Genomic DNA, 19,353 nt, shown 5'->3' with positions numbered 1-19,353 from the left:
CCACCGCTGCAAATGATAAGTTCCTTATCATTTTACTGCTTTATGATGTGAAATTTTTGGTAATGTTGAAACTCTCTAAGAAGACTGCACTGAAAGTGGGTTTTGGCACAAGCTATTATAGCATACGCTCATTATGGCTAAAATCAAAAGCTGGTTGACTATGAGTAGAAGATTTTCTTGTAAAACTAGGAACCAGCAAGAGGTCCTGATCTCTGCATAAATACAGTGAAGGAAACGCAGCTGTTACTGTGGCCAGTTTGAATATCAGCACTCAAAAAAAACCCCAAACAACAAAAAAGGACGAGTTTAAAAAAGAGCCAGAATGTAATTATGGGAAAATCTGGGAAGTCTGGCAATGAAAGGCGACAGAAGTTATGCAGGTTGTCGCAAAACCAAAGGCAGTGTCTGTGGGAATGCTTTATCTGGGCTTTCAGTATGGAGCCAGGTTTAGAAGAACACCGTAATAGGTTTATTGACTATGCATAGCAAGACTAGCTGGTAGGAGATACTTCAGACTAGAAATAAAGCGCTACAGGGGTAACTGAATGTTGGAGAGATGTGTGTAGTGATTTGGTTGCATTTCTAATACTTTAAGTGTGTATCTCAAAAGTTCAGTGTCTTTCAAAAAGGCTTATTCTGCCTGAGACTGAAGTTATGGGCTTGATGCAGGATGACCATGAGCCAGCACTGTGCCCTTGTGGCCAGGAAGGCCAATGGCATCCTGGGGTGTATTAGAAGGGGGGTGGTTAGTAGATCAAGAGAGGTCCTCCTTCCCCTCTACTCTGCCCTGGTGAGACCACATCTGGAATATTGTGTCCAGTTCTGGGCCCCTCAGTTCAAGAAGGACAGGGAACTGCTGGAGAGGGTCCAGCGTAGGGCAACGAAGATGATTAAGGGAGTGGAGCACCTCCCTTATGAAGAAAGGCTGAGGGAGCTGGGTCTCTTTAGTTTGGAGAAGAGGAGACTAAGGGGGGACCTTATTAATGTTTATAAATATATAAAGGGTGAGTGCCATGAGGATGGAGCCAGACTCTTCTCAGTGGCAAACAATGATAGGACAAGGGGTAATGGGATCAAGCTGGAACACAAGAGGTTCCACTTAAATTTGAGAAGAAACTTCTTCTCAGTGAGGGTGACAGAGCACTGGAACAGGCTGCCCAGGGAAGTTGTGGAGTCTCCTTCTCTGGAGACATTCAAAACCCGCCTGGACATGTTCCTGTGCGACCTCACCTAGGTGTTCCTGCTCCAGCAGGGGGATTGGACTAGATGATCTTTTGAGGTCCCTTCCAATCCCAAACATACTGTGATACTGTGATACTGTGATGCAGAAATCTGAATTTGTGGCCTGTGTCAGGCATGAGATCTGACTGAGTAGTCATAGTAATGGCTTTGAATTTAAATAGAGTAAATGGGTCAAATTTGTGATGGTTTTAACTCTTAACTTTCAAAGATGTTCTTCCCACTGATGCCTTGACTCCTAGCAGGGAGCAGCTTGCTTTCGTTAGCATATATGCCTGTTATTACAACTCACCTTTCTGCTGTGGTATGTGTTTGCTTGAACACAACTGAACTGTAGGTACAGGCAACATTAAAAATCAGCATTCCTGTCTTTTACTGCCCAGATGGCTCTGAAAATCAGCTTTATTTAAAAAAAAAAAATAGTATTCTTTTATCTGTCTGTTTTTCCAGAGAACTTGATCTAGATAAAATAACAGAATTATGAAACATCTCAAAATTATCTTACTAGAGACAGCTTTTAGGATATCTAAGAGATGATGTATTTGAACTTGTGGTCTGCTTTAGCTAATTCTCTCTGATTCATATCGACATAGCAGGGCGAATGGAAGTGAAATTTGCATGGGGCTTGGAGTATCAGATACATGGGTTTGTTTAGGGTTTTAATAGCATCACAGTTTAGCACTGGAGGGGAGAAAGTTTTTATTTGTTCTTACATTAAGACAGTAATGAATATAGACTTCTGTATTTTGGAAAGGTAGTGTGACTTCTACCCATCGCTCTCTTCTTCTGTCTCTATTAGGTGGGTGGCTTATGAGAATCCTGAGTTTACAGGGGAGCAGTATATACTGGCTAAAGGGCTATATCCCAGCATTGAGGCATGGGGAGGAAAGAATTGCAAAATATCTTCAGTTCAACCCATCGTTATGGTAAGGAGTTCATTTTATACTTGGTTTGCATGTTTCTTTGAAGTATTTGGAGTTATACTTTTTCTACTAAATGGAGTTTATTTACATTTTTTAAACAATAACTAATAGTCAACTTTTGTATGTTATTTTACCGCTGTTTAAAATATTTTTTTCCCTTCCAAACTTTTGCAGGATATTGTTGGAAGCGAAAGGGGTAAAGTCAAGGTAAGATACTTCTTTAGGTGCATGAATTATACTGTGTAGTGTCTGTTACATGTATAAATAAAGAAATGGCTTTTTGTCAAGTGTAACACCCACGTATTTGCACAGATGGTTGACTAGTCAGACAAGGAGACAAAGAGTGAGAACTGTAGATGAAGGAAGGCTGCCTACCAGACCTCTTAAGTAAGGCACATTAAAGCCCAAGGAAGGTAGGATCTAATTCACAGCTGCCATCAGAACTCTCTCAGGGCACAGGCAATGTTTTGGTTTAGCAAGTGAACTGTTTTGGGGTATCAGTGGTTGTTCTGAGGAGCTGGAGCCCACAGACCTCTGTGCAGGGGTGCAGGTACCTGGTATCTGTTGCTGAGACAAGGGCTCTGCCAGGTTAGAGGTTGTTGTTCATGGTACAGTTGTGATTTAATTCGTCTTGAACCTACTTCTTTAGTTAACAGTTCTGCTAATGGTGGTTGCACCTTAAGGGAGTCTCACTCACTCACAAATACTTCTAAGTTGTGCTTAAAAGTTAATGCCATCTTTGTCAATAACTAAGAGAAGGAAATGGCAGGGAGAACTTGTCTGTTCAGTGAGTTAACATATTTTTATGTGGACTGTCTCTTATGTGCAAGTACTAATATGTAGTTTTGACAATGAGGCTAATGTGCAACTTTCTTCATCCTTTCATAAGTCTGAACCTTTTAATATTCGTTCCTGTGCAAAGTTACTCTTCATTTCAGTCAAAATGGTGAATATGTCATGGAACTAAAAATGAGGTAGAAAAGTCTCAGCTGTCTCATTTCACATTCTTGATTAGTATCATGCCTCACTGAAATCTGCTGCATAGGGATAATATATAAACTATGGGGAATAAAAAACTCAAGGCTGCTTATTTTCATCTATGTGCGTGAAAAAATACTTGCATCTATATGTTATGTGCCTATTAAGACTTTATCCTATTGAAACAAAGAAATAATGGCTTGTAGTCAACAGCCGGCATTCCTTTTCAGCGTGTTGCTCTTTGGAGAACACTGTACGTGCCCACACTCGTATCTCTGCTAAGAGTGAATAAAGCTGGTAGGCATGTGATAATGTGAATGACTTCTGTGTGATCAGGGTTAATTATCCTCTAACCAAATTGGCAGGTTTGCTGCTTAGAAGTTGTTTTTTCTTTTTAACAAGGACAAAAGCCTCTGGGTGCCGTATCCTCTTATCCTCAGAGAAGAGAAAGAATTTCTGACGTGACTGTAACTATAGCTGCAATAGGCACGTAAAGCCCATCTGCCATGGGAATGTATACCAATGCCTGTTGTCATGCTATCTGAATTCTTTGCCAAGATTATGCACCGTTTATGTTCCGAGAGACAGATAGTTTTCATGTAGAGGGAAGAGTGTGCGTTTTGGAGATTAAATGGATTAATAATCCAGAACAAAACTGTTTATGGCCTTTTAGTAAAGATGTACCTATTCCGACCTTTCTGTGGGAATTAAAAAATCTTCCCCAGAAGAAGAGCTATCTTTTTTAGTGTTGTGTTAATTATTTTGTATGTTACTGAGTAATTTACAGCCAGAAGTAATTATTGGTATTGTTACCTTTCTGTCTTGAACAAGGATTGCAGCACTGAAGAACTAACAAAAAAATATATGTAACTGAGGAAATCTGAGTGGTTTAAGTATGTTTTAATCTAGTTATAGAAGCAATGGCAGAGACATGTTACTGAAGTTTGATGAATTAATTTTTAAAAAATATATTTATAACTTTTTAAAGGTCCAGTTATTTTCAGAGCCTGAATTCAAGGGTAACTGCCAGATATTTGGAAAAAACACAAGATGTATTGATTCATTTGCTGTGAAGTCTTCAAAAGTTTCAGATGGCAGGTAAGTTTATATTGAGTGAATATTGAAAAAAATCACTAAAATGGTAAAAGTTTTAAAAAAGCAACCAGCTTTCTAACACCTGCAGTGATTTCACATATGGGGACTAATAGAGAACAATGCTTTGCAGTTTACACATCAAGCTTTAGCTTATCAGGACAAAACATTGTAGATAATGTTTCTGCTAAAGACTGAGAAACAGAAACACTAGCATTGTTTTACTTGCATGGAATTCTTAAGAGGCAATTTCTTCTCTTCCTGCAGCTGCATAGTGTATGACCAGGAAGAATTCGCCGGTAACCAGTATGTGTTAGAAGAAGGAATCTATCCTGATCTGACAGCGATGGGTTGTTCACCCCAGACAGTTCTAAAATCGTTACAGATTATAAATATTGTAAGTAAAGCTATTAGAAATATTGTAAAGATAAGTACACTGATGAGTCTGACCTTCCTGTTTTTTGCAACAGTGAAAATGCTAGGGATGTATAGACAATGGAGGAGTATTTTTTAAAATTTTCTATGCAGTAGTAGTTAAATGTCCTAGCTGCAGTCAGGTTTTTTTACCTCGGTGCTGTTTTTGCAAAAGGATATCACAGAAGCAGCTGCCTGGCATCACTGTTCTTAGTAACAGCTTATAAAAGGACTTCTGTGAAAGGAGTCAAGGATGTGTCAGACTCTTTATTTCCCAGTAGGAGAGACGACTTAGAGTGGATTGAGAAATGTCAGTAGGACAGTGTGAAGAAATATCTGTACTGTGGACCTTGGGTTTTATGCATATTAAAAAAGCAGACTTAACCAAGCAACTTTGCATTAAATACGTGTAATTATAAAACAGTATTGCTATCATCAGGGAAATGCAGTTTGAGTTAATCACAAAATAATCCACCCTTCTAGATAAAGTAAAGCAACACCCAGTACTATTTGGCAAAATCAGGCAGTGGTGGTGGTATGTGTTGTGGATACAAACTAAACAACATTTACATATTTTGTGACGCATCAGTGGTGAGGAATGAGTTTGCTCAAGCTATAACCAATCATTATGATGGATCACGTATGGAATCTGCAAGTGTCTTTTAAGATCAAAATAAATAATTACTAGCAAAGTGTGGTCACGAATCCAGGAACTTCTGGCAGCATGGAGAGGTGGTACTCATTTTAAAAAAGGAGGAGCACGCTATTGCCTCTCTTCTTTGAATTTGGCAACTTTATTGCACTCCACTGTAATTTTGGTAACCCATCAGTGATGTAGCAGTTGGGGAAGGAGAACTTAAAATGTGTCACCCTCTTTCATGACTCTGGAGCATTTGGGTGTACAATGTAAGCAAATATCTGCAGTGAGTATATCTGCCTTCTGAATTCTGACTGTCCAGTAGACAGATCCTATTGACAACAATAGATGTGTTTCTAGCCAAGCTTGGTGGGTGATCACCATGAATTAAAACAGGCTCTTTTGTATGTGTCAGTATTGAGTTCCTGGGTCTAAAATGCTTGTTTCAAGCTGGAAGGATCAGCTTACTTTTGGAAGATTTATTATTTGTGACAGAAACTGTAATGTTAGAAACAGCCAAATGCCAGTTCTGTGCCTCTTTAGGTTCTTAGAACTTCTGAAATTTGCTCTAGACTTACAGTTTATCAGACTTCATACAGTAGCATGGAGCTGCATCTGTCTGCCGGTCACATGCTGCTTCTTCCTCCTTCAGAGGCTTCCTACCTGCAGAGAAGAGGAAAATGGGTTGCTTTGCTCAGCAGTTTGTTAATGAGCCAGAATACAGAGCATAAGAAGTTAGGTGGAAATGATCAGTGTAATATACTGCTCATTTTTCATAATTTTTACAAAACCTTGAACCTTATTATTCTAGTTACTGGTTTAACCTGTCAGATTTATTTTGGGACTGTTTTTTTTGGCGGCGCCAATCTTAATTCCTACCCACCATCTGCCGTTCCCATAACTTCCCTTGAGATTCACTGTGACATTTCAATACAAGAAGCACCTTTGCTATTTTAATGTGTAACATTACTATACCTATCTAGTTTAACTCCCCTTTGCAGGGATCCATTTGTAAGGGACTGTAGAAAAAGGAAATGAAAGGGATATTTGATAAACTTGGAAGTGAAAGTTAAAAGGGCTTTTGTTCATAAGCTCAAGGGTTTTTTTTTGTTTTTTTACACCACTGTATCTTTGCTTGATTTTGCTTGCTTTGCGTGCTCCACATAGTTGTGCTACAGGTAGATAGAAAACAGCATTTTTTCTTCTTTTCTTGAACATACTATAAAAACAGCTGTGAATGTGGTTTAAGCTTGAACAGTCATGCTGAAAGTACTTCTTTTTAATGGGCAACTCTGTGAAATAACTAGATATACAGGAGCACCAGCTTTGTACAGCGCAGTACCTGGGAGGTACTGAAAGAAAACTCGTGAGCTGACCTTGCGCTTCTCTCTGTCGGGATCATTTTATATAACAGTGTTGCTGCTGAATCTAAAAAAGGCCCAGAGTGGAAGGTGTGGCAGAAAACTGGACGATTTCCTTTTCTGTCTGGGTGTTTTCTTTCTTAGTATGTTATTTCTGAAGTATTGTGGATGGCTCAAGGGCTGCTGCCTGACCAGTTGCATTTCTGGGAGCACAGTGCAGGTCTGTAAAAGGGCTGAGGGGTCAGAGACACTGGGACATCTTCGTGGTGTGACTGTTCCTGTTGGGCTCTTTACCTGTGATGAAGCGCGACAGTCTAAGGGGTGTTAACCTGTCATGGTGGGGGTGAGCATACTCTAATTTTGGAGTAGGCTGAAAAGCCCCTCCTGGCATTTTCCACAGCCCTACAGCCTGTGTGCGATCAGGAAGCGCAGCTCAGCTGCTGTGTGATAACCTGGCCTGTTGCAGAGATAATGTTGACGCTCATGCAACATCATCATCCAGGCCCTGAAACATCTAAAGGAAGATTAAAGAGGAATTTAAGCACCGTTCTAGAAATGGGTAGACATGAGGCCTTGCCTAACGAAGTCACAGGGAAGCGCGGATATCTGCTGTCATTCATGTACAGTCACCTCTGCCTGGGAGGGCCTGTTTCCATGCCTGAGGCCAGATGCGAATCTGTCGAGACTTCACATCATGTCGGGCGTTCCTGATGCAGTTGACGTGTTTTGAGTGTGCTGAACACATGCCAGCAGGAAGGAGCTCTGCTGGCTGTGGCACTGGTTTTATGCAGTGGAAGACTTGTGAGACAGGGCCTGGCAGGGTTGTTTTTATCAATGAGGGATTTCAAACCCTTACCTTCCCGCTTCCAGAGGAAGGCCTGAATTGTGTGAGTTTGTTTCCAGTCTGCTACGGATACCTTGCTACATGGAAAAAGACCCCAAGGTTTGTTATCCAAAAGGCATTTAAGATGGATTCAGTAATGGAGGGAGCTTCTTCGTGGGCAGAATCCCTTTGACACCAGAAGCATTTTGACAGAGAGGGAGAAGAATCATCTCCTCACAGCAGTTTGGATGATTCAGATGTTACAGTTTTTGCCCGAGTCATGAATTTCACCTCAGAAGTATGAATCTCAAAGCTTTTGTCTATTCAGAGATTGATGTTGCCATGACCTACTGTAAGAATTAAAAATGAGAGCAGTAAGTGATAAGCGGTGCTGACAAGGCTTTCATCATTTGAAACTGTAGAAATCAGTATTGTCTTACTGTGTGTTCAGGTCTGTAGATAAAAATTCCTACACTGAGTGGGGTTTAGTGCAATGGAAGAGGGATATGCTATTAATTAAAATGTATTTTAAAACATACTCAAGATATTATGCAAGAATCAACTGCAGAGACATTTGTGTGTGCCTTAAGGAAGTTTTATGTTCCATGCAAGAAGATGCCTTGTGTGTTTTCTATAAGGGCACTTTATTAGTTTTTTATTTCTTTTAAGTAACCTGTTGCAGAGCAAAAGCATTATTCAGGGTCTTTGATCTCATTCAGGAAGAAACTTCTGAAATAAAAGGGCTGTGTGGAGTAATGATGTTCACAGGCACCATCTGGAGTTGTAACATCCTATAAAAGTGCTCATCTTCTTTTTGCAGGAGCTGTCTGAGCCACGCATAGCTCTTTTTGAAAAGATGGGTTTCCAAGGAAAGAAGATGGAATTCAGTGCAGAAATCTTAAATCTCCAGTTCCTGGGATACAATCCTCAAATAGCTTCAGTTCAAGTCCTTGGTGGCATGTAAGTTTAAAATCACTTTTTGATTTCTTAGAATTATGTACTTATTAAACAGAAAAATTACAGGTGTTAGAAACCAAGGAATATAAAATTAGAATATCATAATGTATGCAGTGCATTTATGCAGTTTCTTCTTACAGAACCTTTTCACATCCTGTTTCAACAACTTGTTATCACTGACTGGTGCCTTGCACTAGAAGTTGAAATTAATTTGAATAAAGCTCACAAGGAAACTGATGGCTTCTCTTATGCCATATTATAAAAGCCAGCTTGCACAGCATCCTTAAAACCAACTTCTGTGCTCATGGTTTAGCTCTCAATCATTAAAAAATCATTCAATTTGTGATCCATGTCATAAGTTTAAAATGTTCTAGTAAGTCTTCACATTCATCCTTTTACCTGGATGTCATGGACGCAGTGGTACAATGAGATCATGAGCTGGCCCCTTTTGGCTTCAGTAATAATTGTTTTTACTTCAGGAACTGGGTCAGGCTTTTGGTTGTAAATCTAGCAGTTAAATTCATTTGCTATTTTTAAGCAGTTGTGCTCTCTAAATTTTTTTTGAAGAATCATGTAAAAAAAAATAGTCCATGATGAAGCTTAAAAACTGTCTGGAAGCATTTTGAAAACTACTTTGCTATCTTCTTCCAACGTTCAGCAAATCTGTTAAATTTATCTTTTTGTGTTTTTCCTGTTCTTCTTGTGTTTTTCCTGCTCTACCTCCAAGATACTTGCCCCAAGTATATGTTCAGTTTTTTTCTAACTTGAAGAATGTGACTTTTTTTTTGACAATAGATCCATCTTGTTTTGTGTTAAAATGTGTTCTTTGGAAGAGGTAAATTTCCAAGGTGTGTGCTAGAGAGATGCTGATGAATAGCTTAAGGCTGCCCTCAAGTGGATAGCTGATACCAGCTCTGTAGAGCAAACAATTTTCCCCATCTGGGTAAACCAGTCAAAGGGTTTCCTTAGCACACCGAAGTTTGACACATAAAGGTCATAAGAAAAGGTACATGCTCCGTATTTAAGTCTTCTGAGATTCACCAAAACCACAGTATAGGTGATTTTTCACTTTCCATAACATGAAGTCAAGAATCAAGTTACTTCCTTGCCAAGAACATGGTTACCATGATTCCAGGTAATGGAGTTGTGACTTGTGCATGTTTCCTGTCCAATTGACATGTATGTTTTTTTCTGGTGGAACACTGGAAGTGTAGAGAGTATGATATGAAAAGTCTTATTTCATTATAGCAGTGTCAGCTGCTGAAATGTGTCAAGGTACGGGTTTCGAAGTATCCTTACCCCTACAGGTTGCTGTCAATGTGATGGTAAGTGTGGTTGCACAAGTGCTAGGGAATGATAAACAATTTTTTTCTATGTGTCTTTTTTTTTCCTTCTCTCTTTCTCTGCCCCCCCCACTTTGGGAATTTGGAAAGAAAAAGGTGCTCTGAGATAAAATCCTATCAAAATACCCTAGAGAAATCCACCTTGTTGCAGTTCCAGTATTTGCTTGTTGCCATCTGCATCCCCAGTGATTCTTTGCCATGTGGGTCAGGCCTGTCAGTTAAGAAACACGGAAGTCCTGGTTCTGTACATGCAGCAATCTGGCATATACAGCATATGAAGCATATACAGATTTGTTCCTTGAGGAGTCACAGTGCCTCCTCAAAACAGATTATATTTAAAGTTGGTTTCTCCCTTTTAAGGCAAGAAAATGCTTTGCTTCATTCAGCTTTTAATTATTAAATAGCATGACTTTTAAATATCTAATATACTCATCCTTATGCTGCTGATCTAAATCAGGACACGAATTTATTATTTTTGAAGGCCTGTTAAGGTCATTTGCTTTCCAAAGCTAAACACTATTACTTTGTGAGACACATTCCTATTAAACCAATTTATTGATTCCAAAGCAGGATTTGGCAGTAAAAGCATTGTCTTTTTCTTTTTTATTTTCCTTTTTTCTCATAGATGGGTAATATATGAGCACAGTAATTACAGGGGACGTCAGATGTTGTTATCACCAAATGACATTCCAGATTGGTATAAAGTGAGTGGCTGTTGTCAGATAGGTTCTCTGAGACCTTTGCTGCAGGTGAGTAGGCTCTGATGTGAGATTGTTGAGTACTAATTTATATTTTTTAATGGGAAGGGGGGTGGGCATTATACAATTTGAAACAATGTTACAGTTTTGATGCATGTCATGAGCTTCAGCAATGGCAAATGTATAACGAAATGGCTCTACAGTTTCTCTTGTAATAAAATCTATTTGATTATGCTACATGGCCTTGCAGTTCTACTGCTTAAACTGTTCATTAAGCATACTTTAAACCAAAGTATAGAAGACAGAATGTAAAGGGTTAGCTACATTATTATAATAGCTATAACTACTATATATACATTAAAGTTTTTTTAGTTAGCGCCCAAACTGGTCACTGGTGTACTGTCTGTACTATCTGCACTATTTTTGGAACAACAAGAAAATTGGCCAACAAAATCAGATCCTTCAATTAGTAGTGATTTTGTGTTGATTTAGAGGAAAGGTCCTCCCCTGCGTATTACATAGCAGCATAATTCACAGAACTTAATCTCATGGTGTCCTTTCATTTTGTTTTCTAACTAAGGACCATGTGATTTGGTCCAACGCTGCATCAATCCTGTGAGCTTTAACATTTGAGGTCCTCGCTGCACCATATTTCACTCAGAAAACAATTTTTTCTGATTCACAGATTACTTGTACCTATAGCCAAGTGCATTTGCTTGCTGTCATAGTGTTGCCTCTGCATAGCCCTAAGCAGAATTAGGGTTAATGCATTTTGACTGCCCTGGCTGAGAGCTTGTCTGCACAGAAACGTTGATGTGTAACAAGCTGCAGCGTGGATGCGCAGGGTAATAGTTATTTGCTGCCAGTGAAATAAGCAGCATTGCACAAGCGCACCCTGAATGAGAGCCAAGAGCATCTATAAAACAAATTAGCAGAGAGAAGTTAGGACTGCTCTGAGTTAAAAATTCTTAGCTTTCTGCTGTGCTGATTTCAGTGCCCAGGAAAGCCTAAAACTCTCCATGCCAGAATGACAAGTTCTCAAAGCTTGGCTTGTTCTAGGCGTTTACGGACTTTAGAATTAAATGCTAAAATAGAAAAGTTAAGCTTTCTTAAAGAAAGGAGGAGGCTCAGGGTTCAGCACTGAACAGTAATTGCTTTGAAGTTAACCAGAGCAGGCTTTGTTCTGCACTGAGACTGCACTTAAAGAGTTGTGTTGTTTTCTGCAGAAACGTGTGTACTTCAGGCTTCGAAACAAGGAAACAGGAAAATTCATGTCAGCTGATGGAAACTTAGACAATCTGAATCTTCTCAGAATACAGGTGGCAGAAGATACAGACTCGGATGATCAGATCTGGGTTTATCAGGATGGATTCATAAGGTGCCAGGTGAGGATCAAGTTCAATGTGAATTTTCTCTTTTCCTCTCCAATAGTAGGGCTTTCTGAATTCAATTCCTACTGTATCTTCTTAATTTATTTTATAGGCTTATTCATTTTCAGCTGTAATATCATCTTTAGGGTGGTTCGTTTGGGGTTTGATGGGTTTCGGGAGCTGGTTGGTTGGTTGAGTTTGGGTTTTTTTCCTTTTTTTTTTCGTATTGAACTCTGGCTTTTTCATGTAATATGAACTAGTTGTATGATACCTCTTTTGATGTAATTGAAATTTTGAGAGATTTTTAGTTAGCCTCAAAAGCACAGTCAACACGAGAAGATCATTGTCTTGTTCTTCATGAGCTCCTTCCACTTTCATGCCCTCATTCTCCACAGTGAAAATACCACAAAAATGTCCAAGCAGGGGAGACCTTTTAAAATGCAGACCCTTCCTGATAATATTTTGAACTGGGCGTATCTTGTGGCAGGTTGATTAGTGTAATGTGGGTTATATCCTCCGCTGTATTAAGACAAGCTTAAAGATAAAATCTTACTCTATTGTTTTTGGGGTGTTTGTTTGGGTTTTTTTGTGGTTATCCACATATTTGTTGAATTCATCCCTTTTCCATTCTTCTATACGAGTTTCCAAATGAAGTTGTACCTTTCTCACAGTCCATAAAACTAATAATGTGTGAATTGTCATTGAGGAGAGCAAAGGTATGCGCAGTTCATAATGTTTAAGCATGAACAGTCTTAGGTAGGGATGCCAGCCAAAGAAAATTAAGTTACTTTAATACTGTTAAAGAGCTTGACTGCAAAGAATCATGTGAACGTTTTCTATAGGATTGTATAACTTCAAAGAAGCCATTTATAACTATGTCATCTATGCTGGAGGGAAGAATCTTACTGTTAATAAGCTAAGGGATTGTTTGGACATGCTTACAGGACACACACAGTAGTAAAAGGGATTTATGCAGACAGCAAAACGATGCAAAGTAAGCTAAAAGCTTTAATATCGCATACAAAAGACTTCTTTCTTGACAACGCCTCTCAAACATTTCACTGAAAGCACTCATATCACGACAGCATGCTGTAATATGGTTTTGGATAAATGCTCTTGGGTTTTGTCCCCATCTCTGCGTCTCATAAAGCAGTTTTTCTGTGCACAGAAAACACACAGCTCAGCTCTATAGCAATTAGGTAGCCCAGCGAGGAGTGCAAGCTGGCAATGTTCATCTTAAATGAATGGCAGTAAATGTATTTTGCACAAAAATTTGCTTTTCACCACATTTTAAAAAGAAAATTAGGCTGGTGAGTGGGGAAGTACATGCACGTAGGCAGAGACAGGTCATTGGAAGAACTCGTGCTTTTCTTCCTGTAAGCTTGGGTCATCTCACTGACTCTGAGTCACGGGATCTGGAGGTACGCCTGAGGTTTCCAAGGAAGGTGGTTTTGGTAGGTGGGATAACGAGTAAGCAGCTTATGAAAGTCATTCTCCTGATTTTGTCAGAGACAGATACAAATAGCAGATGTGAGTTCAGGTTTCCTCGCTCTTCATGGGTTTCTTGGAGATGGGTGAAGGAATGGCCTAGATACACATGAGAATTTCAGGACTGCAGAATTAAATTGACTTACTTCAATTCTAGGTTATGATAGCAAGAAGTACTGCTTTTTCAAAACTTTATGGTTAATAATTTAGGGCCATATCAGCAATGGCAGATGGGTATTTTTTTAATGTGCCACTGAAGTCCATCCAGAAGTTACAAGCTGTCATATGGTGATCTATTGAAAATCACTTTTCACATAGAATAATTAACTCTAGTGTACTACTTATACAGCCTTAATTTTTTCAAGTAAACTTGATTTTTGCCAGTTCTTTTTTTAGTCATAAAGACATTTTCAGAGTTTTGAAATCAAGTAATAAAAATTGCTAGGAAAAGAATGCAGAACAAAGAAGAAAATATTATTGTGATACACCATGAAATTCATAGACTTTATACTGTGCGGTTATGTCCTTTATATCGAAAGGTTACTGCAGAACTAGAAACAATTAAAGAACAAAAAAAGGATGAGCAGAGGAGATGGAGAGGCTTCTATGCAAGGAAGAGACAAAACAGCTTGGACTTCTAGCCTGCAAAGGGGGCACTTTGAGGGATGATACTATTCAAGTATCTGCAAACGTAGCATGGACAAGACATCCCTTAAAATAAGGGAGGGGAAGGGGGGTGAGGAGAGTATAGAATAAAACTAGTAGTTGTCTATCAAATTATTTTTTAATTTAATTTTTTTTAGCAATAGTAGTTAAGATTTGGAACTGCTTGCCACAGAAGGGTTATGATACAGAAACTTGTACATGTAAAAGGGTTCCATTGATCTCATTGTGAAGTGACTAACAAATGCACATATGGGACAGAAACCATCCAGATATTAAAGGTACCAGCTCAGCATGGAAAAGTCTCTGGGCTGGAAATTGCTGTAGACTGGGAGGGTTTACCAGGAACATCCTGCATACAAGAGCAGAGTGAATGTAATCTTCCCTGCCATCTATTATTGGCCATTGCTAGAGGCAGATGTTAATTGCACCTTTTCATCTGATACAGCATGGTTATTTTAATGTTCTTATGTAGTGGAGACTGTCAGGAGAAACAGGAACAAAAGAAAAATTAGTAGTCTTGAGTTTGGGGTAAAAATACATTCCTTTAGGGAAAGTAGTTCTAGATTCTGTTCTCACCTGCTGACGTCTCTCCTATCTGATTAAAAAACAGAGGATACTAGAAGCAAGACCTTTTGAATAATTGTTGTTGTCTTTTTGATGATACAGATGGCAGAGGATTGCTGCCTGACAATTGTTGGAAATCTTATAACTCCTGGCTCTAAACTTGGTCTGTCATTTGAGCGAAACGAAGACAAACAATATTGGCGTATTAGTCCAGATGGCAGGATTTATAGCAAGATGAAACCCAAGCTGGTTTTAGATATCAAAGGTAAGCAAATGTGTTATCTCATTACATTGTGTCTTAATTACATAGTATTTACAGTGGGATAGGCACTAAACGTGCCTATAAATTAAGGATGGTGTTATAGTTACTTTAATCTAGAATCAAAAAAGACCCGATGAACTAGTCTGACCTCCTGAATTATACAGGCCCTGGGACTTCATTTCAGTTTTCCTACATAGAGTTTAGTAACTCACAGTACTTGCTTATCTTGTATTCCCAGTGTCCACTCATTGTAGATATCCTTAGCTAATTTTACGTGGCACTGGGTGATGTGAATATAATTATTTAAAAACGCTGAAGCAAGAAAAACCTAGCTTCTCATTAACTTTAATTTGTATAGAGCACATTTTCTTATATAGTAGTCGTAGATGCAATAGCCACAGGATATTGGGAAAGTTGTACAGAGATGTGATTAGATGCAAAAAGTTTTTTCGTTTGTTTATTAATGGCTACACCTTTATTGCGAACATGAGATTCTGCCACAGGAGCCCAAGTTCTGTGTGCACTTGATGCATGTTTTACATTGACTTTTGTACAGCAATTTGATTCATGTAGATACTATTTATTTGTATTCAGAGTTTCATAGAAGGTCTGTAAAAGCAGCAAATGGAATGATGAGCAGAACTTGCATAATCAGATCTTACATAACACTGCGTTGGGGGTGTAGGGAGTAATAATTTCCTATAGCTGTTCAATTTTTCTTTTTTAGCTGTTTTAAAATTAGTTTTGGATTGATACTGTGACAATAACTACAGCAATTAACAAAAAACAGAAAAATACCAGGGTGAACAAGTCAGCTCTTTGGAACTAAGGACAACACTGGCAGAATTGTGGGAAAATTCTGTGATGCAGCACTGGCACAAATATTCACAAATTCTTTTTACTGCATATAAAGCTACTGGTAAGTTTAAAAACTTACCAAAAAGACTCCAGTTCAAGGGAGTCTTTGGTCACAATGACTGCATAACTTTTCCTAAAGTCAGTTCTGAGTGGCACCAAACAAGCAGAAATACAGTTATGCTGACTTGTCTTCAAGTAATGAAACTAAAAGCAATTATGTATTCTGCAGTTAAAACTTCACAATGGTTGAGTCTGGTGATGAAAGTATAGATGCACTCTAAAAAAATCATATGTCTGTACTGTAAATATGAAAGAGTAGGTACATTTAGCTTTTATTTGAGAAAGTCTACTAGGAGCATCAGCTGTTTCTGCCACTTCTGCGGATCCATTCTTGACCACAAATGGAGCATCACTGAATTCTTCAGCAAATGAAGGGAGGTGTTCAGCTGCGCAGTTTCCAGTGCCACCCGGTGGATACACACAGCGCAAGGCCTTGTCCAGAGCACCCTCTTGTTCTGAAATAAATCCCATCTTTGCCCATTGTAACATGTTTACATTCTATTAGACATCACTTGCAAAATATTTTCTGCCTTTACAGTGATAACAGAGCCATGTTATTTTCTGTAGCTGCTGCTTATTTTGCTTCCTGCAGTAGTATTTGATCTGCTATTCCCTTTTTTCTCCTCTTTTTCTGAAGAACTCAAGTATTTCTGCTGTGTATCTCCACTGCTTTTCAGTAATTGGGAAGGAGAGAAATCATGTTGCTCTTAACCTTCTCAGAGACGTTTCTGATTTGAGACAGTGGCACCAGAAAGCCTCCCCCAAACTCCTGAATTGGAGATCAGCTAAGGTGCTTGAGAGGCCATTAGTACAAAAGAGCTGCTCTTAAATGTGCAGGGCTCAAGGGCTTAGCAAATTTTCTTTCTGAGATTTGGTAGAATCTGTATTTGTTAGATGCATTGTAAGGTCTCAGCTGCCAGGTGTGTTTTCTGCTCATTCCAGGGGGTAAGGCTGTAGGGGTGCAGAATGAAGGACAGTGTCCGTAGGGGTGTCCTGGTCGGCTCAGGCGGCTGCAGGTGTGTCATACTGCCCCAGCCACATGTGTATGTACTAGAGATGTGATAAGAAAAACATGTCAGTTCTGACTTCTAGCTCCAGTTGAATGTTTCTTTGCTTCTGAGTTTCTTAAGTCAGAATACCAATGGTGCTTCTCTATGGGGACATTTTTGGCATTGCATCACGTGAGCAAATTAAGCCTCCAAGAAAGGCTTCTATTTTTCATTCAGGTATGTTCAGCTGCCAGTTGAAACAGCTGAATGTCGGGTGATAACTCTGAGTATGGCAACTTCTGATGCAGGTGATCAAAATACAGGATTATATAATAATGACTGCAAGTAAATAAGTACCAGACCTCATCCCTCATGTGGTCACACTCGTATTGCCTGTTAGTAGCAGGACTTAGTTCATCCTGTAAACATCATCTTTAGAGCAAAGTGAGAGCGGACACGGTTGATGGGAGACCAAACTGTTAAACTTGACTTTTGGCAAGTGACAGTCTGAAAGTAGCTACACATGACTGTACTGGAGTGTTTCGTTCCTTTGCCATCGGGGCTGAAAATGCCGAGGTACTTCATTACTGAAGGGGTGGAGAGGAGCAGACAGGCTCCCTTCTTTCAAAATTCATTCCATAAGTAGGCAGTGACGAAAATGAGTTGTCTTGTTAGTGCTGTGGCGAGAGGAGAAACGGTCTGCACCAGCGCTTTTAGAGCTGCTGTGAAGCCCAGAGTACATCTCTTGCTGCAAAGATAATTTACACTCTGAAATTTTTCTTTACAGGGGGCACACAGTATGATCGCGACCACGTCGTTGTCAACACAGTCAGCGAAGAAAAGTTAACGCAGTGTTGGGAACCACTTGTTGTATAAACCCAAACAAGCAAAGGTGACGTTTGAATTGGCCACTGTTCTGGACACTAGAATCGGCGCTGCTGTCTCTGAAGGATACAGGATTGACAATGAGAGTTTTGTCTTTGCTTTGCAATTTTAAAAAGAACAAGCAACAGAATGAGTTCATCTCTCTAAGATTATTATCCCTATAAAAATTGTCACAATGCAATGTGAGAGTGAGTGGTAGTATGCCCTGAGTGGAAGAACTAAAGGTGGGACAGATCCCGTGGAGAGACAGTTGTCAGTGAGTAGTTAATCCAGAATAGTCAATAAACATAATTTTAAATTATTTTTTAAAGTTATTTTTAACTGAGAGAAGGGCTAAAAAATAATTAAAGCTTATTTTATAAAGGACAGGAGTGCAATGTGTATGTGGGTATAGCAACCTTGACCTATGGGCTGTAGTACAGAGAAATATTTACTACTGGAAAGTAATATATTTGTTTCACTGGAGCGAACTTACGTTTACTGAAAGTTTAAAGACTGCTAGCACACAGCACATCCAAAGAGTTTTTAACATGTGGCTTCAACTATAGTTAGTATGCTAATGTAGTAAGTCCTAAATTAAGAAAAAAATCTGGATTTTCTCATTTAGAGGGATTATGTAAATTAGTAGGTTTGTTAGAAAAAGAGAGGGCTGGCCAAAGGATACATCAGAATGTGAAGAACTTGCCCATTTTCTAGGCTGCCTAACTTTTTGAATTAGAGGTATTTTCTTTGCCAAGTCAAGTTTTTGCCTTCTAAAACAGTTCCAGTAAGTACAGTCTTCCTGAACTCCAAAATCATATAGAAAACAAGAATTCTTAGTTTTCACAGCCATGGAGAGTGCTGGACTGCCACCTATTTCTGGTGATGGTGGAGAGCAATGTCTGCGGTGGGCAGCTGGCTCCCAGTTGCTGATGAGAAGGTGTCAGACTGCTCCAAGCCTGGTCATGGGTCCATTCATAAGGGCTGTGCTGATTCACAGTAAGGTTTACTGGTTTAGTACAGAGTTCATGACAAGTAAAACATACTGGTGATTGCAGGAGGTTCTTCGGTTGCCCGGCTCTTAACCCGGTTTTGCTCATTTTCCTTAATAACATTGGCAAAAAGGTAAAATACAAAGTCGTGTACTATGCTGCTGTGTTTTGTTCTGGCTTAGACCAGTGTTACTACAAGCTGCTCCTAGGAGCGTCCAGGCCTTTGTCTTGCATAGTAAGTCTGTTTAAAGTTAATATTTTCATTACTATTGTATTGCCTCAAAGGATACTGGTGCTTTTATTATTATCACCCTAGAGGAAGTGCCTTACTAATTTTCCTCCTTTTGTACAGATGCACTGAAGTTTTGTTGCTCTGAAATGTGCTGCTTTTAGTTCTTCATAGAAAATGTGTTGTTATTGGTTCCAAACAGTGGTACTTTGTCATATTGATGCGCTCTTGCTATATATAATATAGCATTTTACAAATAAATATAAGTTAGGTAACTTTTTATTGACATTATTTTTAAAGGTAGAAAGCTGATATTGGACGATTTTCCTTCTATCTTGTGCTCTTCTCTGTCCATCATTCCTCTGTGACAGCGAGCTAACGGGGAGTGAGTACCTGCTGTGGAATAGCTGTCAACGCTGAGGAACGGACGCTTCTCCTGTGCAAGCGCGTGTTCAGTGCAGTTGTCCATGTTGCCACAGTTCACATGGCTGCTGCTTCTGTGCTCTGGTGGAAGCACTGCATGACATCGTTTTCCATCAGTGGAGC

General features: G+C 39.3%; 1 protein-coding gene across 1 annotated transcript in view; it reads left to right on the top strand.

The window, feature by feature from the left end:
* The window catches only part of CRYBG1 (crystallin beta-gamma domain containing 1), a gene marked incomplete at its 5' end in the record, with an annotated part of 64,584 nt that extends 45,626 nt beyond the window's left edge, over window positions 1–18,958 (top strand). Inside the window, 9 exons of the mRNA XM_082048157.1 lie at window positions 2,039–2,165; window positions 2,337–2,369; window positions 4,129–4,238; window positions 4,500–4,629; window positions 8,288–8,427; window positions 10,393–10,516; window positions 11,692–11,850; window positions 14,656–14,818; window positions 17,510–18,958. Coding sequence (XP_081904283.1) covers window positions 2,039–2,165; window positions 2,337–2,369; window positions 4,129–4,238; window positions 4,500–4,629; window positions 8,288–8,427; window positions 10,393–10,516; window positions 11,692–11,850; window positions 14,656–14,818; window positions 17,510–17,598 — 1,075 coding nt within the window. The 3' untranslated portion in view covers window positions 17,599–18,958. The remainder of the gene's footprint in view (window positions 1–2,038; window positions 2,166–2,336; window positions 2,370–4,128; window positions 4,239–4,499; window positions 4,630–8,287; window positions 8,428–10,392; window positions 10,517–11,691; window positions 11,851–14,655; window positions 14,819–17,509) is intronic.
* Window positions 18,959–19,353: the final 395 nt, after the last annotated feature.

The sequence above is a fragment of the Streptopelia decaocto genome (assembly GCF_964273445.1).
Source record: "Streptopelia decaocto genome assembly, chromosome: 3".
Taxonomy (NCBI): domain Eukaryota; kingdom Metazoa; phylum Chordata; class Aves; order Columbiformes; family Columbidae; genus Streptopelia; species Streptopelia decaocto.
Note: the sequence above shows the minus strand (reverse complement) of the source record. Positions and strands in the feature narration are given on the sequence as shown.